Raw genomic sequence first — 27,742 nt, 5'->3', positions numbered from 1 at the left:
CTGAAGGGCCAACCAAGGAGAACAGGTAGCTAGTGCACCAAAGACCCAGACTCCCCACTGGTTTTCAGGGAATCACTCTTAAAGGTAACATAACATGGGACGAGGACTGCAGGGTGCATGAATTTCTTCTAACTGGTTGGTAGTGAGGTAACAGAGTGGTGTTCCAGGAATCTCAATCATCAGCCTTCTAGTTACAACCAGTCCGGGGTGTCATCATGTAGTTACCATTCTCCACCTGAGTGGGAGTCTTAGTTCTTGCAGAACAACTCAGAGATGTGTATCAGATTGTCATGTATATCCCTTGAGGAGGAACAAAGACATTTTTATGGTTGAACTATTGTTTCTTGACTGCTTTTCATTTGTTTCTGCACTCCCTTACTTCCTTAATTAACAACTGCTTGAATCTGCTGTTTGGAACTCAGGGAAGGCCTACAGACTAAAGCCTTTTTTCACAAACAAGAAATGGGGGAACATGGAGGGGCTTTTGTACCTGGGAGGGCCCCTCAGGGCCCTGCTAGGTTTCAGTTAGAAATGAAAAGAATTTACAATGAAGAATACTTTGGAGAAATTCCCACTATATCCCCTGTTGTTAAGGAGGTAAAATAGAGAGGGACCCTCTCCTCACTTCAAGTTAAAGGATGGGAGGCTTCAATGTAACCATTCAGAGAACTTGATACACATTCCCTAGAGTTGGTGGATGCAGTGACTGATTCTGACTTGTGCCTGAGAAAGTTGTAAGTTCAGAAGCTGGCCAAAGCTTCCCTTGGCTTCAATGTAGAGGGCTGGATCTGGAAAGGAATTACTTTTCTCTCCAATACTGGGCCAATGATTCAAGAATTCTGGGATCTGAATGGGAAACTCACTTCAAGAATGTCTATTTAATAAGGGATCCTGCTTAAGAGGGTTTTTGCCAGAGGCTAGAGGTATAGTGTTGGGTGAAGGAACTGAGGGGGATCAGGAAAGGCCTGCCTATGGAGAGGTAGTACCCATATTGAGGGAATTGTGGTGTGGGATGGTGTGTCTGAGACAGAAGGGAAGAGGGCAGGGAACAACCATTGAAAGAATGACACAGCAATTGAGGAGAGGACGTAAACTGGTTAGAACCAACTTGGCTCAGGATGGCAGAAGATTCGACTTCCAGTAGACCTTGAGCCTCATTATAGGCTCATTGTAATAAATTAGCATGCTAAATGACACATCCACAGGCCCCATGACAATTCCCAGGCTGACCATAAAAGGCCAAATAGTGGGTGGAGGCCCAATTCCTAGAAATCCCTGCCCCTTCCTGAAAAATGTTGGAATCATCCTCCCACTTGTTAGCATATTTAATTACCCAGCCCATAAAAACTAACCACCCCCACATCTCGAGGCCACCTCTTGCCTTCTAAGATGGCCTGCACTCTGTCTGGGGGGTGTGTATCTCCTTGAATAAATCTACTTTTACTTTACTATGGCTCGCTCTTGAACTCTTCCACGTGCGAGACAAGAACTTATTTTCTATCCGTGTGAACAGAGGCACCTCTGAAGAACACAGACATTTGCTCAGGAAAGAGTCAGCTTCAAGTGGTTGCTGGGTCCTAAGAGTATGCAATCATCTTTTTTGTCCTTCCTGTTTTCCCTATGACTCTACATTCCAATCCAGAGGGGCCAGCAGCCTGTGGGTAGGGAATGCAAATCCCAGATGGAGAGAGAGAGTTAAGAATCATGCTCCAAGGATAGGAAAAGTTTAATATCAACTCCTTTAAAGTTTTTGTTACTAACCAGAACTGGAGATTTTGGGTTACTGTTGTGTTAGTGAAGTAATAATGAAGATTTTATTACTTGAGAGTGGCCAGTGATGCTCTGTAGCCTGATCAGCTTTCACGCTGTGGCAGAGGAAGGACAGCTGCCTCTGAGCAAATGCAAAAGGATGGGGGTACAATATAAAGTTACTTTTAGGATTACACCCCATAAATCCTGCTTGTTTGGTGTACTGATGACAGTAGCCTATAACATTCATGCTTAAGGCCAGTGTACAGAAAATAGACTGAATTCAGATCAATATGCCTATCTTCAAAAGGATGAATCTTTTTTTTTTTTTTTCAAATGCAGAACAACTACTTAGATCTTTTCAATGCCATTAAGATTGTTGGGTCTGACTTCAGAAAAATATTTATTTGAAATACAGCAATCAATGTGCCTGTTCTGTTCAACTTCCCCTTCTAGATTAAACTGCCTTTTTACTTCCCCCTTGCTCAAGAGAATAGCATCAGGCTGTTCTTTGCTGATGGGAGACCACAGGAGGGACAAAGGTTGTATCCTGCTTCCAAAGGCAGCCTGCTTCTAGGGTTTTCAGATGCCTGCTATTGGGGTACCCAGTAAGCTTCATCATAGCCTTGTGTGAGGAGTCTACCCAAACAGAGATGATAACATTTGAGCCAGTCAGGTCCTTTCTCTTGGGAATTTAAGCTGAGAGACTCAAAGAGAAGTTCTGTTGGATGTTGGGTGCCGTGTTGCAATGAGCCCATGATTAACAACCACATCCATCCAGAGGATGTTGGAGCTGCTATGCAGAGGGAAAGACATACTAGAAATGAGCCTTGGGGGCCCTTGAGCAAGAATGTCTGCCTTGATCCCTTTAGGTCTTCATGTTTTAGTTCCATTTCTGTGAACATCCTTACAATAGAACCTTCCTTTCCTGTCAAAGAAACTTGATGGGGTCTGTCCTTTGCCGACAAAGAAGCTCTGGCTGGAGGAATGTGGTAAACTTGACCCGATAGTGCCGAGTTCCTTGCACACTCATCATGTAGCCACATCTTCAGTGCTCGCTTGTATCTCAGCTCTTGTGTGATGGGCCTTGGTCTTTCTGCTTTTTTAAGGGCAGCTGACTTCCTAAATGCAATATCTATTATTTCAGTTGGTTCTGAATGTTTGTTTATTATTTCCATCTTTTAATGTGAACTGATTGTCTAAATACCTGTGTCTTCACATGGGCCTACAGACCATGTTCTGTATACAGGCTTTAAATATGATCATTACATATATATATTACTTCAAAATGGCTCAGATTGTTTTGTTATTATTGATGTTATTTGCTGATCTTTTCAGCCTCTATACTGGAGATTGAGAAAGAAATGCTAATGGAGTAAAGACATTTTGCTCTAGATTTTGAAAAATTATATTAAGATGGAAATAAATATACTCTACGTATGGGAGCCTTTGAAGACTTATTGCTTCATAACCCCAGTTCTTTTCCTAGCTCCTCTGTTCTTCATCACTCTCCCTGGTCCTAATCTTTCACATTTGGTCTAACCAATATTACTTCTCCCTCAGTCTCACCCACTGTTTCCTCCAGAGTGGGTTGAGGCTTTGAATTAATCCCATTTGAAAGGCAACATTTTATCCTAGTGCAAGGTGAGTTATTGGATTTATTAAAACCTCATCAGTGAACTGAGGGTCGAATTTTAAGTTCTAGCCGATGCCAAGAAGGCTACTTCTATGTGTACTCCCCTAAAATACCTTTGCAGTGAAGCCTGTGGAGAAACAGTGGAACATAGTAGAAAGCACACAGGCCTTGAAGTCGTGAGAACTTCCTGAATTCTGTATTCCCCATTTAATAGCTCTCTGATCATACTGCCTCAGGGAAAGGAACTTTACCAAGGGAACAGGCAGGAGGCACTAGCTTGACTTATTGCATAGGATCTTTCACTAGTCAGTAGGGCTCTTCAATGTCATTCCCTGAATCCACTTTCAGACTGAAAGACAAAGGAAGTTCCAACATTTAGGAAAATTACACACACAGGAACACATAATCAGGATCAAAGTTAAAGTACTAATAAACAAGTCTGTTTTTATTTTTTGACCAGAAGCTGGTGATCTCTGGTATATATGGCAATATTAAATAACTGATTTTGTGCTTGTTTCACGTGACTTGGTATGAAACATTGTATTGTTCCTTGAACACTGTGGATTCCTGTTTGTTAAGGTAGCATTACCCGCTATAACCTAAACCCTTAAGTCTCAGTTACTTAACACAAGAGAAGTTTATCCTTGCTGACATTAAGGCCTCTCAGAGGGAGCAGATACATGGGTTTTTGTGGGTCCTCTGGTTATTCAGGGATCCAGGCTGATGGATAGTCTGCAGTCTTGTATATGGGGCTTCCATACTTGCTTTAAGCATCAACAAACACTCAGCCATCTAAGAGGGGAACAGAGTATGATTCACCTGTGGGAGGGTTTTATGAGCCAGACCTAGAAATAGTGCATATCATTTCTGATAACCTTCCATTGCTGGGATTTAATTACATCATCAAACCTTTCTACAGGTGCATCTGGGAAAAGTAGATTATATTTGTCCCCAGGAAGAATAGAGAAAGGGGTTTGGTGAACACATAATAATCTCTGTCACAGTACAAATGTCTGAGAACAAATGTAGTTTCATCTATCTCCCTCATGTAGAACCACTTTCTTTCCTCTCCAAAGATCTCATCTATCTCTAGATCCAATTCTCCATTTTCCAGGTATGGCTTCTTATGGCTGGCAACCCATGAACTAAAAGGACAAGTTATCTTTTTTGTCCCTCTTCATCTAGTATCCAGTGGTGAAGTTGGGACACTTCCACCCGATAACACTATTCACAATGGCACTTCCATTCATAAAAAGAAAGACTGGGAGACACAGCTCACTGGATTAAGCAATGATCAAACCCTACTGGGCAAGTTCTATGAAATCCTTCTTAGCAGTGGAGGAAGTTCCTTAATTAGATGATGATTCTTCTGGAGGAGTATTCTTTCCTTGCCCATTGTTCTCCATATCTCCTGGCTCCATCCTGTAGAAGCTTTTTCCATATCCATTATCCTCCAAAGCCACATTTGAAGTAGGTATTGGACAGTTGTCATCCTTGGGGTTGTACAGATTTCATAACCTACTTCCTGCTTGTCAAGTTTGGGGGCCCAGAAGTTGTTCAGAGAATCAGACAATTTTATTCTGGCCTCTTGTTTGTGGTTATTAATTTATTTAATTACTTAAACATTTTTTTAAAAACAACTTATGGAAACAAATCAAATAACCTAGAAGAAATGGACAAGTTTCTGGAAACATACAGTCTACCAAGACTGAATCAAGAAGAAATTGACCACTTGAACAAACCAATCACTAGAGATGAAATAGAATTAGCAATAAAAAACCTCCCTGCAAACAAAAGTCCAGGACCAGATGGCTTCACTGGGGAATTCTACCAAACATACAGAGAACTCATACTAGTCCTTCTCAAACTCTTCCAGAAGACTGAAAAAGAAGGAGTACTCCCAAACTCATTCTGTGAAGCCACCATCACTGTGATACCAAAACCAGACAAAGACACTACCCCTCCCCAATTTTTTTTTTTAACAGAGATACTGGGGATTGAACCCTGGATCTCATGCATGCTAAACATGTGCTCTACCATTGAGCTAAACACACCCCCACTAATCTAGTCTTTAATCTGGCAGTCAGCTTCCTCAAAAATTTTCATTTAGTTCCTGGTGCCTATAAACTCATCTTTTCTTAAGCATGATTCTTTTCTTAAACATGATTTTCAATCTTGATGTATATATTTTTGCTTCCTCACAATTTAATGGTTCCACCATGATACCATTTGAGATAAAAGACCTGGGTGGGAAGGCCACACTCTAAAACTATCTTTGCCTCAGGGCTGCATCTTAATGACTGTTCCTCAAATTTATCTTCTCTTTTACTATTTAGGATCTAGAAGCTGTAGGCTTTGATATACCATCAAGGCTCCAAATTCCTGAACTTTCTCCATTTCCTTTTATGTCTCTTTGCAAACAGGCCATCTCTTTAATAACTAGAAAGTAAATTCCTAACCCAATTAACATTCAGACTCTTTGCAGATCTTTCCCTTAGAGCGTGAGTTGACAAACTTTTTCTATAAAGACCTAGATTGTAAATATTTTAGACTTTGTGGACTGTACCGTCTTGTCATAACTATTGAATCCTGCTCTTGTAGTGAAGAAACAACCTTAGACAATATGTAAACAAGTGGGTGTGGCTGTATTCCAATAAACTTTATTTTAAAAAAGAGGGCCAGATTTGGCATCTGGGTCATATTTTGCTGACCTCCAAGCTAAAGGTTCAGTAAGCATGTGGTTGTTCTTCATGTTTTCACAGGTGAAATTTTTGCTCTGATTATCACTTTTATTGTGTTGCATAACCACTGAGCGGGTGCCACATATGCTAAGTTTTTTGTTAATGTAGCCCTCCACTTCCAGTACCAATTAATGTATTAATTAAAATAATGCAATTTTTTTCCTAGCAGGTAAACCCACAAATGTCAGCAACTTAACCCAGAAGTCAAGTCCACCCAGTTTGCTATAAAGGGTTGTTGATGTTGAGGCACACAGTTCCCTACAGACATTCAAGAATCTAGGCTGATGATAGCTTTGCTATCACCAGCACAAAGCTTTCAAGACCACCATGGGTGTTGACTTGCAACTGATAGAGGAAGAGAATGGAAATCACTTATGAGAGGATTTTGTGGGCCAGGTTTGGAAATATTTCATAGTACTTCTGCTCCCATTCCACTGGCTGGAACATGGATATACCTGATTATGAGGAAAGCTAGGAAATGTAGTCCAGCTTTACAGCCAGGAAGAAATAGGCACCAATCTTGGTGAGCACACTGAATTCATCACCCCAGTTCCTAAATGAATGTTAATGACTGAGGCTTTCCACACTAGCTTTGTGACTTTAGGTTCAGGGCCCATTTCATCTTTCTTGTAATAGACACAAAATTAGAATTAAAAGTACAAAGCACATAAGAATGCCTTGTTAGTTTCAACTAGCAAACTCTTTACATGTCTACAAGAATATTATAAACACCTGTATTGCCCTTTCCCAGATTTGTATTAATGTTGTACCGTATTCAAGACTCAGATTTATTTTATAATATAAACATTACAGATATAGATTGAGGCTCCCTAAGCATTTCCATTCCTCTTTCTTTTTCCTCACTATCATGAATCCATTGTTTATTAATTTTATGTACTGGAATCTTTTTTTTTTTTTTTTAATCCCTTATAATTCAGTACTGCTGTTTTACTGACTCGTTTACGGTCACAGTCAGCCAAGTCTCTTGTGGGATGAAAGGAATGGTATTCTGGTTAAACCATGTCAGGAGTGGAAGGCACAGAGTCCTCCCTTAGCCCTTACAGCTAGTCTCCAGGTACAGCAGCCTCTTGGGGAAGAGGTAGATACGAAGTTGGAGGTAATCACGGGTCAGATTGACAGGCCTCATGTGTCGGCTAAGGATTAGAATTTCATCCTCTTGAAAACAGTAGGGAATCCTATTATTAGATGGTCACAGTGGTGGTTTAGAAGGATAATTCTTGTTGCTGTATGAATTCTGTCCAGAGCTAAGAGAGACCCTTTCTATAGTGCTGGGCAGAGATAGTATGAGCTTCAGCTAAAGTGGTGGCCGGTGGAGAAGAGCCTTTTCTTGGCAGGAGCCTGGAGGGCTCACAAGTTTTCTTTTCTTGCTGCTTTAGAAAGGATTGCACTCCAGTTTGGCATGGGGGTGCCTCAAGCAAAAACTGCTGCTGCTTCCTAGCATTTTGACCTTGATCTTTTTTAGCTAAAGTGGTAGAGAGGTTGACTTGGTAGCCATAGGAGAGCTGGGCTAAAATCTGGGAAGCCTGCCTGCCATAAACAGTCTTTGTGATCTTGGGTGGGTCACGTAACATCCTTGGGCTTCGGTTTTTCCGTCTCAGAAATCCAAGAGAAATGAACTAGAGTCTCTCCAGTGTCCCCATCCACTCTGTGATTCTCTCTTTGCTTTTTTCCTCCACTACATCAGAAAATGATTTCAAAACATGACAGGAAATTTAAATGTGGGTTCATCACCAGCTGTGGGTTCTGGACAGCAGAAGTCCCACCGAGACAGAATGAATTACTCGAGACTTTGTGGAAAAAGTCAAGAGAGTGAGAGGGAGTTGGGAGCCAACTCCACAAACCTCTCAAATGCTCCCATATTTATTGTGTACAATCAAAGGAGAAATCACTAACAGTTGTGTGATGGAATGCAGGAATTTAGGGAAAGACAGGGTGGAATCGAGATTGTAGAGTCTGGCTCAAGGTCAGAAGACCCTTTATGTTTTGGTAAATCATGTTCTTGTTGGCACCAGCGAGCCTTACAGCTTATCAGGGCGGAACGTATGAGAAGCAGCTGCTTAACAACATTTTTCTTGGACTCAGGCGGTTGTGCCTGTCTTAGGTTGCCCCACTCTGGGGATCTTACCCATCATTGGCTAACCAGCCTTCTCACCTCTGAGTCTGCAGCTTTTTATAACTTGTTTACCATTCCAGCCCAAGACTTGTTCCTTTGGTCCCACAATCAGGGGCCTACAGTTTATCTTTAGGGAAGTCATGGGAAGAGGGGAGCAAGATACATTCTTACAGATATGTTAAAGCAGACCACCAGCCCAGCCAGTTCCTTGTTTTGGGGATAGAAGACTATCTAACAGCAGACACGCCCAGCGTTTATAGCCGAGGGCCTGGGTTGTTGCTTTGCAATGAGCAGAGTGCTATCTAAAACCTCAACTATGCAAGCAAGGCAGTTACTAAGCACATTTGCTCTTCTTTAAGGAGACAAGCGGCTGGGGTCTGTTACAATTTGTTAACCCAATCATGGGCTCCCACATTTAAATAAGGAAATAATTTTAGAAATGGAACAAAATTAATTTTAATATTTCCAAAGGTCAGGACAGACAGATAAATATTACAGAAGGACTTGAAATTTTTGGTGACATTCTTTCTACTAATATTATAAACATACAGACATTCTAGTCATCTGCTTGTATGTGAAAAAAATCCAAATCCGTAAGTCTGGTGGCTAGCATCTTTATTAAAAAAATAAGATTTAAATAAATTAGTTAAACAACATGAGTATGAAACAAGTATATTATTAAGAGAAGTCTTGAAATCAACTCATGAAATAATTACAATATTTACCCTCTTGAAAGAAACAGATTTGAGAGAATATGGACAGACAAAAGAGAAGACTGATGCATGCAGAGAGGATTCTAGAAAACAGCCGTTAGCTGTTTTGTTTTTTTCCTCATGGCTAATTCATTCTAAAAGAGCTATTTCTTTACACAAATGTATTTGTAGATAAGGTAAATGCACTTATAAAGTTGCCAAAATTCCTTTCAAACCTACTTTCAAATCTACATCTCTCCAAAGGAGTAGATCCCAGCCTGGAGGGCAGGACCATATAATTTTTCTTACTTCCCAAAGGGAGTTTTGCAGGAGCATGATAGCATTTGTTCAATTTATTTCGATAGTGGAATAGATGGGGGTAATTTCCACAAGCTGACATTAACATTTCTTGCTTTCACCCTTAACTAAAGGAAGAGGTTGGCAGTAATAGCTTGGAAGTCCTGAGCTCAGTAACCTCCACCTGATCCATTCGGAGAGAGGCATCCTGTCTCTATCCTCCACATGCCGGAGGTGATACTGGAACCAATGCTCCACTTCCAAGGACTCACTGGCACTGCTGAGAGCAGTTTCATCAGATAGCCTCAAACATCCTCTTTCTGTATTTTCCTACCCTCTACCGTTCTGATCTTACTTTCCTTAAGGAAACCAATGCTGAGTTTCTTACTAAGTTCTACACATGGTGCTAGGCATTGAGGCACAGTCATGAAGAAGATGCTGGCCCTGCTCTTCAGGGCTCTGAGTCTAGCAGGAGAATGCTGCGTTGAGTACTTTTACCCACTCTTAGCTCACTTCCTTCATCTGGGCCAGTATCCCTGTCTCTAAGAGGAAGGGATTGCCTGAGAGGATTTCTTAGATTATTAGATGTGAAAGCACCCACGTGTCTGTAAGTTAATTAAGACTGAATAAAACTTATGGAACCAGACCTAGAACACAGGGTTGAGTAGTGACAGGCCCCAGGCCCCAGCACTCTCCATTCCTGGAGCTCCCCCTCTGCCGGAGAACAGGGGTCAGTGGGGTCTCCCACGGTGGTCTGCAGCCTGGGCACGTTGTACACACACAGACTTCTTGGATATCTTGGTCCTTCAGGACAAGGGTGGGCAACTCAAAATGTCCACTGTACTTTATTCTTTCATTTCACTGAAGGAGCAGTAGCTGGGCCCCAGGCCTCGTACGGTGCAGTCAGTGCTGTCACTGTCACACTTGCCACAGTGACATTCAGTGGCTACTGGGTACGTATACAGGGAGTCTGCATGGTGAGCACAGCCGGGCACCTTCACCGTCTCGTACACCAGCTCCTTGAAAGTGCATGTTTTCTGAATGTTGGGCCTGGCTGGGTCCTTGTACACCAGATCCTGAGTGTTTTAGGAAGGAGAGAGTTAGGTTACGGTATTCTGCAGGTTTCTGTTTAGCTTAATCAAAATGAGGCAGGGATTGAACACTGCTTGCTCTAACATTTACCCGCTAAAGCTCACTTATGGAATTCCTAACCGAGGAAGCATGACCTCATAAATGATCTATGTGCCATACCACGCTTCCTGATTGTTCTGGAAATCTTACAGAAAATATGTTATTCCTTTTCCTACTCCTTATGTCTATGTCAAAATATTATTTCTTCAACTCTAGAGAAACTTGAATTTCAATATAGAGAAATGATGAAAAGGGAAATATAGCAGACATTTTAATCTGACTTTCTGTACTTAGTTGAAAGCCATATTAATGACAGCTTGAACCATGAAACACTGAAGTTTAATTTCTCAGAAAAAAATTTTCAAACACACTGTCCCTGGGTGTTTATAAAAAGTCAAAAAATAAATACATAATGTGAAATGTTAGTCCTTAGCATGACTATGAAGGCTTATGGCAGATTGTAAATATTCCACTGTTTTGTAGACATCTTCCCCCCTTATATGCTGTATGTTTTGCAAGGCTCTCAGTTTCAAACGGTTTGCATATAAGAACTTTAATCCTGGCAGAATAGTTTTGTTCTAACACTTTCTAGTAAAAAATATATATATATATATGTGTGTATATTTGCACTGAGAGAAGAAATTGACACTTCTGTTTATTTCAGTGTCATGCCGCCAAGTCTACGTCCTGAGAAGGTGCAGTGAGTGGAGTTTGATCAGACTCATTTACCACCTGATCAAGTATACTTCATTAAAAAGTTGCTGTTTTCAGGGTCAGTTTATAGAATGAAATTCTGCATAGGTAGCTGTAGGGGAAAAAAAAAAGTAGAAACTGCCTCTTGGATTAATTTAGAGAAGCTGTCTGAATACAAACTGGTGGTTTTATGTCTCTGTACCTTGGTTTTCTCAACAGTACAAAGAAGTGAGTGGGTTTGCTGATTCAGTTTGATTCCAGCCGTCTGCACGGATCGATTGTGTTCTCAGCCTGCTTGTTGGCCTTTGTATTCAGGCGGGCCAACAAGACAATTTTTATAATGTGGCTGTGTTTTTATGTAGCTTGCAAATATATTTTGGTACTTTCTCTATTGCAAAGATACGGCTTCGATTGCTGAATTGGTTTTGGGAGAATATTGTAGATCTTTTATTAAATAGATGTAAGTTTACGTGTTTATCTCTCTGTAAAATCTAGTATAGAACTATTTTTTTTGAAATGAAAAATTAAATAAAATTTGAAAAATAGAGTTGTCATATTACCAAATTGATCAGATCAAATCTGAGGCTTCCCTAAATTTACCCTAATCAAATCCAAATCCAAACATTTAACTGATATCCTAGTAAATAACCCCAATCATAAAACAGGCAGTGTTGGCTAAGGGACTCATGGCTATTCCTTGGGAAACTTAAAATATTGATAAAGTGGGAATTCACACAGCCTGCCTCACACAGACCCTCAGCACCCTCACTTCCAGCAAAGCAAAGTACTCACCCGGGTATAGCAGTAGCCCGCACACCACGTGGTGTTTATGCTTATGCAGAAGCCGCATTCCTCTTTCTCCACCGTGATGGTGATGTTGGTCAGCTCACAGCTATTGCAGCAGATTGCTTTCCAGCAACAGAAGAGGAAGCAAAAGTGGAGTGACTTCATCCTGGCCTGGGAAGCTAACAATTAAAGCCTGTGAGAAACCGAAAAACTAAAGAATTATCATTGTTACCTAAGTTGACCAAACCAAAAATAATTGGTCTGCCCATCCTGTGCAGCCACATTTTGCTCCAGCAATCTTTTTTCCTTTCTTTCTTTACTTCTTTGTTTCTTGAACAAACATGTCTTCTTATTCTCCTCCTCAATTTTTTTTTGTCAAAGTAGAAAACTATTATAGATTAAAACTCCAGATTTAAGCAGAGCAACGTTTAAAGATTAAATTATTACTACTGACTTTCTTAAAGTGATTACTTTGAAGCAAGTAATTGCGATCCTCATATCTGTCCATTCATTATCATTTTAAAGACTAGTTTTATTTAAAAAGAAGAAGGAACGTCTATACTACAAAGTTAGTTCATTTTTAGGATCTCATAAATATTATCATTTGCTTTTGCCCCCCTTTGTTTAAAATAAAACTATTTCGGACACCAGGCGAACTGGCCTATAGAAAGACAATTGCTTGCTGACAGTGATTACAGTATATTAACCATATTTAAGAAGCTAGGTTCACAAGCACAAATTCCCTACACAATAGAAGTTGAAAAGCTCTAGGTTTGTTCTCCAGATCCTGAAAAATTTGTAAATTTCAGAAGTAACAGTCACCACTTGATAACTAAGGGTGCTGAGACTCACCTGTGGTCTGCTGCCTTGTCTGGGGAAAGCTGTAGGCTGAGTCTAGTCTCAGTTCACCTTTTATACACAATCATGTGAAACTAACACCTGGTGGATTTGTTGGGTATTAGTAAGACCAGTGTTAGCCTGAAGCTTGCTGTAAGTGAATCAGTGTTTAGCTAGACAGGGAGATCAAGCCAAACTAAAGTAGTCTAAACACAGTAGATCAGGAAACATAATGTTACCAGAGATGATGATTTTGTGCAAATTAAATTTGATGTAGTAGAACACCCACTCCTTTATCTTGTCAAATTAAATCTGACTCTGTGTTTTTTGTTTGCAGCTTTAACTTGGGGAATTCGAGTCCTTTCCAAGTATTGCTTGGGCCTTGTTGAGGTGCATCAAAAAGATATGGTTAATAAATTACTCCGAGAGTAAATTGAAAGCTGTAAGGGAAGAAACAAATAGAGAGTCTTTCATGATGTGACTCCTATCTAAGTGTAGACTGTATTTTTCTTTACTTCCAACATCCAGATCCTCTAACCTCAAGTTTTCTTTGATGCTTTACTTGTAATTCTTTAAATGCTCTGCTGATTCATCTCTCTAAGTCCTTGCATGTGCAGTGTTTGTCCTGCCTGAAATGTCCTTGCTTCCTTCCTGGGTCCCCTACACTATTTCCACCCCTGGCAAATTTCTCAACCTTCAACACTCATCTGCCAGTGTTTAGGATGAGAGATAGAGGAGAGCTTTAATTTCCACCTTCTTTTTTGTAATCCTTTGTATGTCTCTGTTTCTCCCAGCAGACTATGAACTCCTTGGAGACTGGGATTGATTTGCTTAACAAATATTTTTAAATTAAGCAGTGTTGCTGGAGCAAAAACAAATGGTGGAAATATTAGGATACAATGTCAGAGATGTAACAGAAGTCTAATCATGTAGGATCTTTTAGACCAATGTAAAGACTTTGGTTTTTACTGTCTGTGAGAGGGGACTGATTAGAGGGTTTTCCAATCTTTTTTTTTTTTTAACATGATTTTTCTTTTTCAGTGGAGGACTGAGGATTGAACCCAGGACCTCGTGCATGCTAAGCATACGTTCTACCACTGAGCTCTTACCCATCCCCAATTATAGGGTTTTGAGTAGAGGAGTGATGTGATCTGGTTTAGGTCTGAAAGGATCCCTCTGTCTGCTGTGTTACTAATGCAGGAGCGGGAAAAGTAGGAACAGGAAGTCCTATTTGATGCTACTGCAGCTAGCTGGGTAAGAAATGATATTTGTTTAGACTATTGTGGTAGCAATGAAGGTAATGAGACATAATCTGATTCTGGATATATTTTGAAAATAGAGCCAACATAATTTTCTGATGGATGACTTGAGTGTGAGAGAAAGAAAAGTCAAGGATGACTCTGGTCCAGGCAACTTGAAGGATAAATTTGCTGTCAACTGAAATGGGACGGCTGTAGATATAGTAAGTCTGGGGGGAAGATAAGGGGTCCAGTATGGGTATGTTGAGCTTGAGGTAGCTTTAAGACATCCAAGTAGAATCTGTATGTTGGGACAAATAGATTAGCTGAAGGTATAAATTTGGGAGTTGTTGACATGAGCCTAGAAGAGATTACCAAGGGAGTAGGTGTAAATAGAGAAGATAAAAAGACCAAGAGTGGAGCCTGGTGTATTCAAACATTAAGAGGTCAAGAATAAGACGAAGTGTTTTTTGTTTGTTTGTTTGTTTGTTTTTCCCTTCCTTTATCCAAAGGAAATGGAGAAGGGTCATTGAGGAAAAAAAGGAATGGAGAGAATGTGGTGTCCCAGAGTCAAGTAAAGAGAGTGTATCAGGGGGAGACAGTGACAGCTGTACCAAATGCTGCCAACAGTTTAAGTGAGGAAATTGCACAATGCATGTGACATCATCAGTGTCCTTGGTTAGAGAAATTCCTTTGGGGTGAGGGGAAACAGTACCCTGATGGGTGTGTCTTTAAGTGATTGGCAAGAGATGAATAGAAAAAGAGTTGAATATAGACAACTTTGTTTTTTTTTTTCCCTAGAAATTTTGATACAAAGAGGAGGAAAGAAATTGGTGATTTGGTAAAGTGGAAGTGGGGTAAAGGTAATTTTCTTTTGATTTTTATGTTTTAAGACGGAAGGAATAACTCTGTTTGTATGGTGATGCAGATGGTCGGGTAGAGAGTGAAAAATGATGTTGGAGGAGGAGAGGAGACTTTCTGCAGTGTTCTTAGGTACGTGTGAAGACATGGATTTTAGAGCACAAGTGGAGGGAATGGCTTTAGACAGAAGAATGGAGAGCTCATCCTGTATCAGGCAGGAGGCAGAGTTGTGGGTGCAGATGCTGCTGGCTGGGGAGGTGTGGTGAGTACGAAAGATGGTGGGTGTTAGGTACCGTGATGGGCTTTATGCAAACTCTCCTATGATTAATTTCATTTTCTCAGTAAAGTGGGAAGTAAGGCCATCATTTGCGAATGAGGATGGTGGATGAATTGCTGAAGAATGAGAGACAAAAAGATTTGAACTGTTGTCTGAGACTGGGAGAGGGAGTGAGTTATCAGTGAGTTAGGCATAGTAAAATTGCCTACCAGCCTTAAGGGCCCACTTGAGGTTTATGGTAAAAAATTTAACATGAAACCACTCAACACGGATGTGCATTTTCCTTTTGCCCAGTTTAATGGCAGGGGTTGAACTTGCCTGTCATCAGGCTCATCGGTGACAATTGGTTGGATTTATCCAGAGTTATGATTTTATCAAATGTGTGTGACAAAGATAAAAACTTAGCAAAGTACTGGGCACTACAAGTACTAATTCAGCATTTATGTAAGTGATCTCTGGAATGTAGTAGTTAGTTAAAATCTGTTAGTAATAGGCAAGTAAACATATTATCAAAGTTATAGGATGAATAAATTTCATATAATACATATTAAATGAAATATACTCATGATTCCTAGAAAACTATAAATCCTTTCAATTTTCCTAAAAGAATACTGACAATGTTATGACTATCAGTTATACCTTGCATTTGAAATTAACTTTCTATGTTATCTATGTGTGTTCACGAAGTACATGTATATGAATATATGTGAACTTATGTTTTAATGACTAATGTATATACAGTTGTATTAGCTCTTTACAAATTCAATTTAAAATATTAACAGCTTTTTAAAAATTGTGCTCCTACTATGCCCCAGGCACTTAACTAAACACTTTAAATACACAATCACATATAATCTTTACAACAACTTTCTAAAGGAGTTACTATTATTGCTCTTTGAAAGATGGGAAAACTGAGTATAAATGACTGACCCAAGACAATGGAACCTGTAAGCGCCGAGGCTGTGGTTCATATCTAGGTCTGTTTGTCTCCAAAGCAGAGAGCTACTCATCGAACCATACTGACATCAGTTGGTTATAATTCTCAACAATCCCGCTAGTTGGAAAGAGGCCAAGACAGAAGCCATCCAGAATTTGGGCAGATATTCCAAATGTCCATGTTTATACTTCCATCCACATTTAGGTCAGAGGTTCCCCCCATATAACCCTATTTTCCTTGGCCTGTCAAGAGGCCCCAAGACGTGTCTCCCAGTGTCAAGCCTCTTAGAGCCTAGTTTATCTGATTAGTGTATTTCCTAATTAGATGTTATTGTGTTCATACCTAGGTTGTTGAAATGTTTTATTGATGAAAATCTAGAGCTCTTATTCACCTTTGTATTCCCAGTACGAATAGAGTTTCTAATCCACAGTAGGCACTCATACACTTTTGTTGAACAAATTGAAACACAAATCACTCACAGTTTCACTTATGCTCTGCTGGTCGGTAGCCTGTTTGCTCTCTGATGCCTTCCTTGTTTTTACTCTGTTCTGCTGTCTGTTTTTGGGAGAAGGGACCTCTGCAGGCTGCCTTTCCCAAGCTGCAGTGTCAGCAGACTTTTGCCTCTGGGGAGGGAGATTGGAGAGTGAAAGGAAGGAAGGAGTCAGAGCAAAGCTCTGCACTCTTCTTGCCAGCAGCTGCACCTTCTCCCTGGGTCCATGTCGCATCAGATAGCTCCTCTCTTAGATCTCCCAGTTTTTGTGAGGAAAACCCTCTTGTGGCTTAAACTTCCGCTGGTTGGTCTCACCTTTTGGTTCTGGAAACCCTACTTGTGTCCTTCCAATCTAGAGGGTAAATGGGGCTTCCCATGGCTGCTGACCTTTGGGTTTCCCCTGTCTGGCTTCTCAGCAGCCCTAACACTTGGATAATGAATTCCCTGGATTAAGTTCCATCTGTTTTACATGTTAGGAGTGGCTTCTGTTTTCCTGGTTGGAAACTGACTGATAACCCACATCTTTGTTTCTAGCCCTCTATTACTGGGTTTTAGTACAGTAACATTAATCAACTCAATATTTAACAAAATGTTGAGCATTATTTAAGGAGACCCTATGTCAGATTCCCACTTCATTGGCTTGAAGCATCTCCCCACTTCCCAAAGTCACATGTATTACTTCTCTCTTCCTTGAGAGAAAAAAATTCTATTCCTTTGGCTGGAGATATGTCTCTCATCTCCTTTTCATCCAAGCCACTCCTACAAGCACTCCTACAAGATTCCATTTAGATGTAGCTTCTTCTAGGAGACATCCACTCATCCCACGTTACACAGTATTCAGTACTCACTCTCAGTCCAGTCCTTTCTGTTTTGTTTCCTTAGTTCCCAGTGCCCACCTCAGTGTTAACATTCATCACATTGCATTTTAAATGAACAGCAGACTTCTCTTGTGAATTCTGGTGAACCAATGTCCACAACTGTGTGAGCATCCCTAGAATTTCTACCTGTGCATATGCTCAATGACCTACATCCTTCCTTCATTTATAAAGATTTTTTTCCAAATCATTCCTTTATCTTTGGGCTTAAAAATAGGAAATTAAGCACCTGTGCTCGTATCTTGATAAATTACTTGCTCCTTCTATGGTCTGGTATCCTTTTCATCCTCTTCTTTTGCTCATGGGATAAATGTTTTGTAATGTAAATTAAACAAAATTGTTTAATGTATTTAATTTTGTTTTTAATTTAAATTTACCCATTTTAGTCATTTAAATTTATTTCCTTTATTTATATTACAAAGTAATAGATAACATATATGATGTGATAATTCTATGTAAAGTGCTAAATTTTTAGTAAGTTTTAACTTACCAAATTACCCAACAGTGGTATAGAGCTGCACTGTCCAATATGGTAGCCACCAACCACATGTGGCTGTTAAGCACTTAAAATGCAGCTAGTCTAAAGTAAGATGTACTGTAAGTGGAAAATACCCACTGGATTTCAAAGACAAAATAAAAGCTCATGTAAGCTGTCTCAATGATTTTTGTATTGATTACATTGAAATGACATTGTTTTGGATATATCAGGCTAAATAAAATGTTATTAAGTCAATTCACCTTTTTTTTTTAACTTAAAAGTACTATTTTAAAATGTGGTTCCTAGAAAATTTAAAATTACATAAGTGGTTCACATTATATTTCTATTGGATAGCACTAGTATAGACCTTGCCAGCTAATTTTCAGAGATTACAAGACTTGTTCACTGGTCTAACGTCTGGTCCTTGTGCATTACACATTGCCAGGCAAGGTCAGTTGGTACAACCGTGAAAAATAATAAAGTGAAAGGCGCACTGGTTGCCGATGTCTATTAATGTGAAGACACAATAATGTACTTTGTGTTTTTCAGGGAAGAGGGCAGGAGGGTCAGTCTTCATATTAGCAGGTAAACTTGTTCTTATCTGCAGGGGCAGTCAGATGGAACTCTAGTTCATTTCATCAGATGAGACAGTACCATATTGTGAACAACAAACCAAAGTCCTAATGCTCATCTGTTGCATTTTCTTTTCCTCAGAGCGAGACAGAGCAAAATGTCACAGAGTTCTCCTGATAGGAGCTCTTTTAAAAGCAGAAATGACACTGAAAATATTCCATGATAGTGTTCCAGTAAGAAGTCAGTGCCTTTGGTATGGGTCAACTGACAATGCAAGAAGCTAAAAATATTTCCTAGGCTTTAAAGCAATTGTATCTTGCATAGAGTAAGCAATCAGTAAATACTTATGGATTTGATTTTTGTTTTGATGCTGGTTGTCAGGTTTCTAGAAACTAAAGCATAAAGCACTAAGAATGAGACGTACATCCACGTAACTAGCAGTATATTGATCCTTGATGTGGGATGTGCTGAAAGGATAATAATCCACGAGTGGGCCAGCAGTTATCCCTAACACAAAAATGGCAGATTCTAGTTGTTTTTACGTCTTTCTGTTTTAGGAAAGAGGATCTCTGCATACACACATATACATATAGACATACATAGAAAACACTGACATAACAGTTTATGATGTTTTCACAGCTTCCTTATGCTCATGTATGTCCTTTAAGGAAAGTATTATTGTCCTCATTTTACAGAGTGGAAATGTGTATTGAGCACTTACTTATACCAACTACTGTGCTAAATGCTTACATCAACAGCTTAATGAATTTCAGATTACTATTGCCTGTACATTATAAATGAAGAAATGAGGATCCGAGTGGTGCACTAAGATAAACAACATCACAGTAAATAAGTGGCAGAGCTTCAATCCTGGACCAGGCAAGAAGACTCCTGAGTCCCTGGTGTTCTTCCTTCAGGCACATAACTATTCGCTAGACAGATTGGACTAGTGGAGGAGAAGCACCCAGGGACTAAAAGACATTGTCACTGTTTTGCGTTAACTGTGTCTGCGTGTTTTAATTTTGGAGAAGCCCCACTTGATTCTAGACAAGAGAGAACTAACAACTGGGGAGATTAGAAAAGCAGAAACTTAGAAAGAAGAGGAGGAAAAAGGTTTGGAAATTATACAATGAATCATTAATCCACGGAGTGTGTTAGAAAACTGGAATCTGAAACTGAGTCAATGCGTTAAAAAGCCAGGACACTAAACAACGAGTTAACTTTTACTGAACACATAAGTGCTAAAGTTTAGTGCTAAATATTTTATATGCACCATTTAAATTAATGTAATCATCACAGGAACCATATAATAAGTACTAGAATCATCCTCATTTTAGAGATGAAGAAACTGTGACATAAAGAGTTCAAATACTTTAACAAATCCATGTAGCTGGTAAGTTGGGGGAGCTGAAATTCAAACCCAAGCTGTCTGGTTCTAGGGCCTGTGTTTTTACCTGTTAGCACTGTTCTACTAGCCACTCTCATCAAAACACAACTCAGACTATCTTAGAATAAATACATGTGTACCTCTGTGTCCTATTGAATAAATTTTTATTTTTTCACTGTGTGTAAATAGAGGGAATTATGCTGGAAGACCAAGATATTATCTTACCTTCTACAGAAGAAGAAAGTTCTTTGAAATAGAATCTGTCATTCATAGAAAACATGAAGAAAAAATGAGGCAGGAAGCATTTCTTAAATAATCCAACCATCATTATGGCACAGAAAAATTGCCAAATCTTCTGTGTACTTGCCTATGTTATCTAGTTTATTTGTACTTAGATTGGGGCCATGTGACTAGTTCTGGCCAATGGGCTATGAGTAGAAGTGAAGTGGGCTGAGGCTCATGACTCTCCAGTGTTCTCTCTCCTTTCTGTGGGTACTACCCAGGCTTCCTCTTCTTGGTGATGCACCCAGAAGCTGACAGAGGCTCTGACAGCCTGTGTCCTTGGACTGATGGGTAGAGCACAGTCTCCTCTGACCCATGTTAGATAAACAGCACGGGAAAGAAATTAACCTTTGTTGTGCTACGTCATTGAGAATTTGAGGTTATTTTGTTACTGCGCCATAACCCAGCCTGTTCTGACTAATAAATCTCTACCAGGTTATCTGGAGGGCATAACAGTCGGCTTGACTTTGTGTGATGCTACACCACAGGAAGAGCGAAAAAACAGACATCGAAAGTCTGGAATGTGCTCTTACATGATTCTCAGAATTGCCTTTGCTTTTCCAAAACTTTCAATCCCCACCATTCAGTGTTCTCTTTCTTCCTCCAGCAGAGCAGAGTAAAACCATAGCATCTATATAAGTTACTTCTAACAAGACTCCCTTTACCTGAATCTGTTTCCTTTCTTGAAGGAGTTTAGAATTCCTAGGTGCTTTCCAGATGTTTCATCTCTCCACTACTTTTCAACAAACAACGGAAGCAACAACAGTGGCAGCGAAACTAAATCCTCCGGAAAATTATTAAAACACACCAGCTGATTTTATAAGTGTTCCACTTGTTCTAAATGGCCAGGCTAGCTTTCTTTGCAAACCAGATTGCTAGAACCTAGAATTTGCCTGAGGAATAATGTCTTCTGTTATGAAGGTCTAATCTCATATCTAATAATAACAATTAAGTATGGGTAGAAGGTTGAGAGACCAGGATGATGGTGTGAGTCTTCAAAAATACTGGCGATTTCTAGAGAATTTCCTTTTCTTTCTCAAGATACCAGTGACTGTCTGACTCACTTAGTATCAGACCACATACCTTTGTTCCCAGTCTTTGGCTCTCTTGACATCTATCTGCCACATTTCATTAAGAAACCTAAAAGGAGAATGGAGATAATCTGAATGAGAGACATATATGTCTAAAAAAGGCAAAAGATACTTTTTGCTTTAATTCTCCTTTGCCTCAAGAGTTATTTATATCACATTTAAAAAATTACTCTTACCTTTTTCTTCCAGTTTATTCTTAGTTAATCCTCGGAACAATCTTTTAAGGTGGCAGGACAGACATCACTGTTACAATAGTTCTTTGAATTAAACCACTGGGTGACTTACCTCTGCTTATATTGAGTGGCAGAGTTTTGACTCATAGCTCAACTTTTTATAAAAACAGGGAATTTAAAGCATTCTATTTTAGGTGACTCCAGAGTTTATTTTTAGCACAGAAAAAGATAGTGATTTCAGGAGCACAATGTGACAGAGTCTTATGTTTGTCCCCTGATATACATTCTCTTTCTGTTCTCCCATGTGAATAGACTTTTTAGCTGGGCATATGGCTGCCCAGAACAAAGAGTAAAATGTCTGTTCCTTCCTTTGCAGCCAGGGATGGCCATGTTTTGAGCAAAAAGATACATAAATAGAATGTTGTACGGCAGCTTTCAGGAACTTCAGGAGACAGGTGGCAAGCAGCTTTTTCCCCTTTTTCTTTTTTTTGTTTTGTCCTTCCTGCATCTTGCTCCTTGTAATGTGGGCGTGTCATTTTGGACTAAGAGGACAAGGACCGCATTCTAGAGTTGGTGGTACAGTGACCTAGAAGCCTATGAGTTCCCAAGTGCTTTTCAGGGCAGAGCTGCCGGTCCAGCCCCAGACTACCTAACTTGAGAATTTTACATGAAAGGGAAAGCAGCCTCCCTCTTGTTTAGACCACTGCTGTTTTGGGTCTCCATTACTTGAAGCTGAATGAATTTCACTGATGCATGGGGTCAAAGCTGTTGTCCTAGGGCAGAGCTCCCTTTCTTAGGTCCAATGCTTAGGGGTAAGTAGCTTTTATAGAATCTATGGAGGGCAGAGGATGCCTGTGGTACCTTAAGATGAACCTGAGATTGAGTCTTGGACTTAATTGTGGAAACATCAAAACTGGGCATGTTGCCATTTTAAAACCACGTATTATTGTCCTCTAAAAAGATTGAGATTTTGACTCATCTTTGGTGCAGAACTTTTTAGTTAGACAGATGTGTATGTGACATGAGGGATTTTCTGTTTCCATTTCCCGCACTCTTCTTCCTTCTAGGCACTGGTAGAAAAGGGGTCTTTTGGCCTAATGCATCAATGTGATGCTGTTAGAGACAAGAAAGGAATTCACTTGTACCTGCTCAGCTATAAAGAAGTGGAAAAATACAAACTGCAACTGTGGAGGAGCCATGAAAAAAGACATCAATGGCCTTGATCTGGGAGGGAGTTGGGAAACCAGCAGGCCAGGAGAGAAGGGTAGGAAAGAGAAACTGGAGGGAGGTCAGGAAGGGAGAAGATTTGCAGACGCTCATCTGAGGCTGACTCAGTATGGATCAGAAGTGACCAGGACCAGTGAAGAGATATTTGTATGACTCTCCACGTGTATTCCTGAGAGACTAATAAGATGTTTATTTCTAATAATACATTCATTCATGTTTACGTCTGCCCAATGCTGTGGATCATAGGAGGAGGGGTTACATAAAGCTAAATCTTTCTTATAAAATGGGCATGTTTGTAGAAGTGTGACTGGGGGACTAATTGGAAGGAAAATACCATGTTGGTAAAATGAGAACTTGAGGATATATATACACGAATACATATACACACACACTGTTCTGAGGGGGAAGAACTGTTGCGTATTGTTGGTGGAAGATGTGTGGGTTCTTGTTTGGGGACTTGCTCCAGGAAGATGAAAGAATTGTCTTCTTTGGGGCCTAAGTGAGAGTGTGTGCTATAGGGTCAGAGGGAGAGGCACGTTTTCCTACCCAGCAGGGAAGCCAGCACCCCTCTCTCCCATCTTAGCAATGTCAGCAACAGCATCCTTGGCAAGAACTTTGGCATTCATACGACTGGCATCACCTGCAATGGGGACTGCTCTCAAGTCCTGGATAGGGGGAGCCAGAGCATGAGAGAGACATGGGTGAGAGAGAGGCATAGGGTGAAGGATGAAACTGGATGGCTGGTCCCTGGGCATGTGCGCCATCCCTTTGTGGACCTCCTAAAAAGTTGGGGACACTTTGGAGGGGGGTGAGGGTCAGGATTCTTCCTGAGATGGTGGGTAAGGGAGGAAGCAAAGATTCTTAAAAATCTGTGAATATGCGGAGTCATAAGGTAGTAGAATGAGGATTAATCAAAACAGTGGACTTAAGATTGTGCAGATAAAAGCACAATTTTTTCTGGTGCAAAGCTCAGAAAAAAGTGAGGACGCAGTGCCTAGTAAGAGCTCTGGTGTGAGTAGCTCTAAAGGGATGTGAGGGGGACTGACACAGTTGACAACTGTGCAGTTAGAGACTGACCTGACTTTATATGGAGACTAGTTATGTGCCAGCTAGCCAACTTAATGGATTGGTCCTGAGATCCATTTAAGGATTAGAATTCTGGGGACACTCTGAAAGGGTTATTCTTTTTAAAAACAAAAAGAAACTGGCTACAGCCAAAAAGAAACTGGCTGCAGCTTTAGATTTTAAAATATGAGATGGGATTTTTTTATAGCAAAAAAAAAAAATCTCCCTTTGGCACCATGGTGTTTTTTTTTTTTTTATTCAGTATCAGTCCTTTTTCCATTCTTAGACCAGCATATTTCTCCCAATATACTAATAAAAGCCGTTTCCGTTCAGTTCTACCTCTGGCAGTTGCTTTTGATGTGCCATTTCTGCAGACACTACTATTTTAAATGGCACAAGCCTAAAAGAATAGTTAAAAAAAAAAAGATAGCGCTTTTGCGTGTGTGGGTTGAACATTTAAGGATTTTTAAAAAATGGGTTATAGGGCTTTTGAAGTGAGTGGAAAAAGCGTTCATTATGATCTTATATACCATTTTGGGAGACGACAGGCAGCTTAATTTTAATAAGCTAAGTTGACCCTAGAGTGATGAAAGACATAAAGGCCCATTTTGGTTTGTAACTCTAGCAGATAGGTCGTGAGCTAATAAGAGGGTGTTCATAGCATCGGAAAGTGCCTGGTTGTTGTTCGTGCAACACCCCTTCTGCCTCAGCACTCTTCCAGATATGCTAAAACAACCCCGGCTTCTCCAGCTTTCACACAAGAAGTTGTTTGAGAATTCTTATTGCTTCTGAAGAATCTTTCCCTTCCATATTGGAGGGACATTGATAGCAAATGGCTCTTAGTAGGCCATAATAGTAACAGTAAATACCGGTTGTCAAAGAATTTTCTTGTGGTTGTCAAAGTGGAAAATGACATCACAGACATCAAGGATGATCAATGAATATACTCAAGTTAACTCAGCACTCTGTAGTCGCAGGATAATATAAAGAAAACTTCATTCCATTGTGGTCTTTATCAGAGGTCAGCAGTCTTTCTCTGTGAAGGGCCAGGTAGTAAATATTTTAGGTTTTGTGGGTGTCAGTCCATTTGGGTTGATATAACAAAATATGACAAGCTGAGTAGCTTATAAGCATCAAATTTATTTCTCACAGTTTTGGAGGCTAGGAGTCCAAGACATCGTAGGTTTGGTGTCTGGTGAGAACCTGCTTCATAGACAGCTACCTCCTCACTGTATTCTCACATGGCAGAAGGGGTAAGAGTGCTCTCTCATGTCTCTTATAAGGGCACTAATCCCATGCCTGAGGGTTCCACCCTTATGACCTAAGCATCTCCTAAATGCCCCACCTCCTAAAACCATCACTCTGAGGATTAGGTTTCAACATGTGAATTTTATATAACAGACTAGTATAAGTGCCACCCAGCCAATTTAGTGGATTAGCCCTACACTAACCCACAAACGTTCAGCCCATAGCAGCAGGCCCTTTGGTTTCTGTTGCAGTGATTCAGCTCTGCGCCTGTAGGGAGGAAGCAGCCATGGATGATAAATAGGTGTGGATATGTTCCAAAGTTCCAGTGAAGTTTTATTTTTGAAAACTTGCAGTGTGTTGGATTTGTCCTGTGGGCGATGGTTTGCGGACTCCTGGTCTGTATTATCTGAGTTGAATTACATAGTGATAGAGAGCATCTAACAATGAAATTGTAAGCCAGTGGTTCTGGAAATGTCTCAGGGCCACTGGCATCAGCATCATCGGGAAACTTGTTAGAAATGCAAATTATTGTGCTTCGCGCTTGACCTACTAAATCAGAAACTCTAGGGGGTAGGGGGCCCAGCAATATGTGTTTTAAACAGTCCTTTAGGTAATTCTGATGCACACGTGTTTGAGAACCACTGTTGTGGGCAAAGCTTTGGTTGCAAGAAATAAATCTACCCAAGCTAGCTCAAATAAATACCTTATTGAAAATCAGAATAATTAAGGGCAGTTGCCACAACAGGCAGTCCCCCAAATCTTGCTGCCTTAACTTAGAAGTTTCTTTTTTGCTTATGTTATGTTGTGGGTTGGGTGGCCTCTATTTTGTAGCGTTGTGACCTGGTACTCTTGGCCTGAAGTCACTGCAGTAGAGGAGGAGACGGCTGGAGGACTGGATTTTGTACAGCATTCTAAAGTGCCAGGGTTGGCAGGGGCCTGTGTCAGTGCTTCTTGAACTTTAATGTACATCAGATCACCTGGAATCTTGTTGCAATGAGGATTCTGACTCAGGTCTCAGCTTGGGCATTTGACTCTTCCTCTGCAGAACACAGGTTTCAGGGAGGATTGTCTATGGCAGAAGCCAACCCCACATTGTGAGTACAGTGGGGATATGGCCGATGTCACCTCTGAGGCACCGCCCGTTAGGTACACACACAATCATTGGAATATTGAACTGCATCCAGGCCTGACGCTGCTGACATTTGATCCGGGGGCTGCTATTTATTTAGTACAGAGTCTTCATTTGTATCTTGAGCAACGAAGCAAGGCCGGAGGCTGGGGTCAGTGGAAGGAGTGGGAACCAATACTGAGGTTCCTGCAATATCTGCTGTATCTTCACTTTTCAGAACTTATAACTGAAATATTTAAAGAAACAGATTTTAAATGCAAATTGAAGGGCAGATGTTCCTAAACAGGGGGGCAATACACATATACATACATACACCGCACCCCCTCCACAATTGATGAGGTTATAGTAACAAGGACCCTCCTTACACTGCTGGCAATTTAAACTGAAAATCTTAAAAGAAGGGATCTGTGTGTGTGTATCTAGTGTATTTGGCAGTTTGCAACTCAAAAAATTGTAACTTGTTTGTATTTTCTTAACTACTCATAAGGTTGAACATTTTCTTATTTGTTTATTTGCATTTCTTTGGTGAATTGTTGGCTCACCTAATTTGCTCATTTTTAAATATGAATAAGAGGATATCTGTTTTCATAAAGTGTCTTTAAATTTTAATATATCCAAATAATATGTTCCTTCATAATTTCCTTCTAATGCTTCAATGCAAATCAGTTACAATTCAACTAGGTACTAGGTTAAGATGAATAATATCTGGCATCTGCCCTTAGGGATCTTATAGTCAATCAACGTCGATATGTGGCTAACAGGCAATAACGCAGTATGATTTGGGCTACAGTATGTTCCAGTAAGATCACAGAAAAGGGAGCTGCTCCCAGCTAGAGTCAGAGCAGCTGTCTCAGATGCTCACAGGTATTTCCTGATAGGTATATGGTAATATATGTTAGGGGAGGATTGGAGTATGATTATCAGGAGCATCACAAAGCAAGAGGATTGTCAAAAAATGAAGTTGGAGGGCCTTAAAGCCCAATTTCCTGATATAAACATTTGCCCAAGGCAAACCCTGTGTTTCTTTAGAGGTACTTAAGAGTTATGACTGTAATTTTCATTCCTCCTGGCACTTGACTGTGAAAAGCCCTGTCAGATAAGTGAGAGAAGACAGACCCTGACCTATTCAGCCTGAAGAGCTCAGTGCCCTTGAAACAGCTGCCGTGGATAAGTCATGGGGCAGTCCCTGTGACTTTGTTGCCTAGAAATGAGAAAGGGGTCTCTGGCCATGGCTGGGGCGTTTTGGAGGAGTCCCATTTGCAGTTCAGATGGAACTGTCCCAAGGTTCATGTCTAGATCACTTACAGTCTTGACTTTCAAAGTGAGCTGCAGTCTAAATCTGCCAGGTGAGCTGAGGGATGGGCAGCTCAGACCGGGGGCTCTGATGGGTATCTCTGTTGAGCTCGACTGTTGTCACAGGCTGTTGGGAACAAAGATCAGGGGCAGGTGTTGTTGAAGTTGATGATGTTAAAGGAGGTGAGGGGGGGAGTGGTTAAGTGGGGAAAAGAGTGATGATTCCATGATTTGGAATCACAGGACATACGGACCAAGACATAGTATGTGAGGGATGTGGGTCTTAAACTTGGTAAATCTGCTTCGTGAGCTTCAAGGAAGGAAGACAGCTTGGCCTTGGTATTTCTTAAACAGTCAGCAAGCGTTTATGGAACTGAGAAATCAGCTCCATTCTAGGCATTGTTCATGACCACCACTTAGGC

At 40.4% G+C, this 27,742-nt stretch overlaps 1 protein-coding gene and 1 long non-coding RNA gene across 7 annotated transcripts in view; one reads left to right on the top strand and one right to left on the bottom strand.

Annotated features, from left to right (window-relative positions):
- The window catches only part of LOC116666334, a 623,984-nt gene that overhangs the window by 50,492 nt on the left and 545,750 nt on the right, over positions 1-27,742 (top strand). The window lies entirely within an intron of this gene.
- On the bottom strand, positions 9,843-21,825 carry FSHB (follicle stimulating hormone subunit beta). Of its 2 annotated transcripts, XM_032488394.1 has the most exons (4): positions 21,362-21,825; positions 21,178-21,234; positions 11,866-12,052; positions 9,843-10,325 (listed from the first exon to the last, which is right to left on the bottom strand). In XM_032488394.1, exons 3-4 carry the CDS (start codon positions 12,022-12,024, stop codon positions 10,095-10,097), a joined length of 390 nt encoding a protein of 129 aa, XP_032344285.1. In that variant the 5' UTR covers positions 12,025-12,052; positions 21,178-21,234; positions 21,362-21,825; the 3' UTR covers positions 9,843-10,094. The 2 variants fall into 2 exon arrangements, with proteins under 2 accessions (XP_032344285.1, XP_032344286.1); XM_032488395.1 differs by lacking the exons at positions 21,178-21,234; positions 21,362-21,825 and adding an exon at positions 12,712-12,728 and having other exon boundaries at positions 11,866-12,038.

This window comes from Camelus ferus, chromosome 10 (assembly GCF_009834535.1).
Source record: "Camelus ferus isolate YT-003-E chromosome 10, BCGSAC_Cfer_1.0, whole genome shotgun sequence".
Classification (NCBI taxonomy): domain Eukaryota; kingdom Metazoa; phylum Chordata; class Mammalia; order Artiodactyla; family Camelidae; genus Camelus; species Camelus ferus.
Note: the sequence above shows the minus strand (reverse complement) of the source record. Positions and strands in the feature narration are given on the sequence as shown.

Bases quoted from the DNA above. Each gene is read 5' to 3' on its own strand.
- FSHB (XM_032488394.1), bottom strand. From the start codon at position 12,024: ATGAAGTCACTCCACTTTTGCTTCCTCTTCTGTTGCTGGAAAGCAATC. The intron at 10,326-11,865 runs GTGAGTACTTTG...TAAAACACTCAG, and splicing joins CGGGCTACTGCTATACCCGG to GATCTGGTGTACAAGGACCC.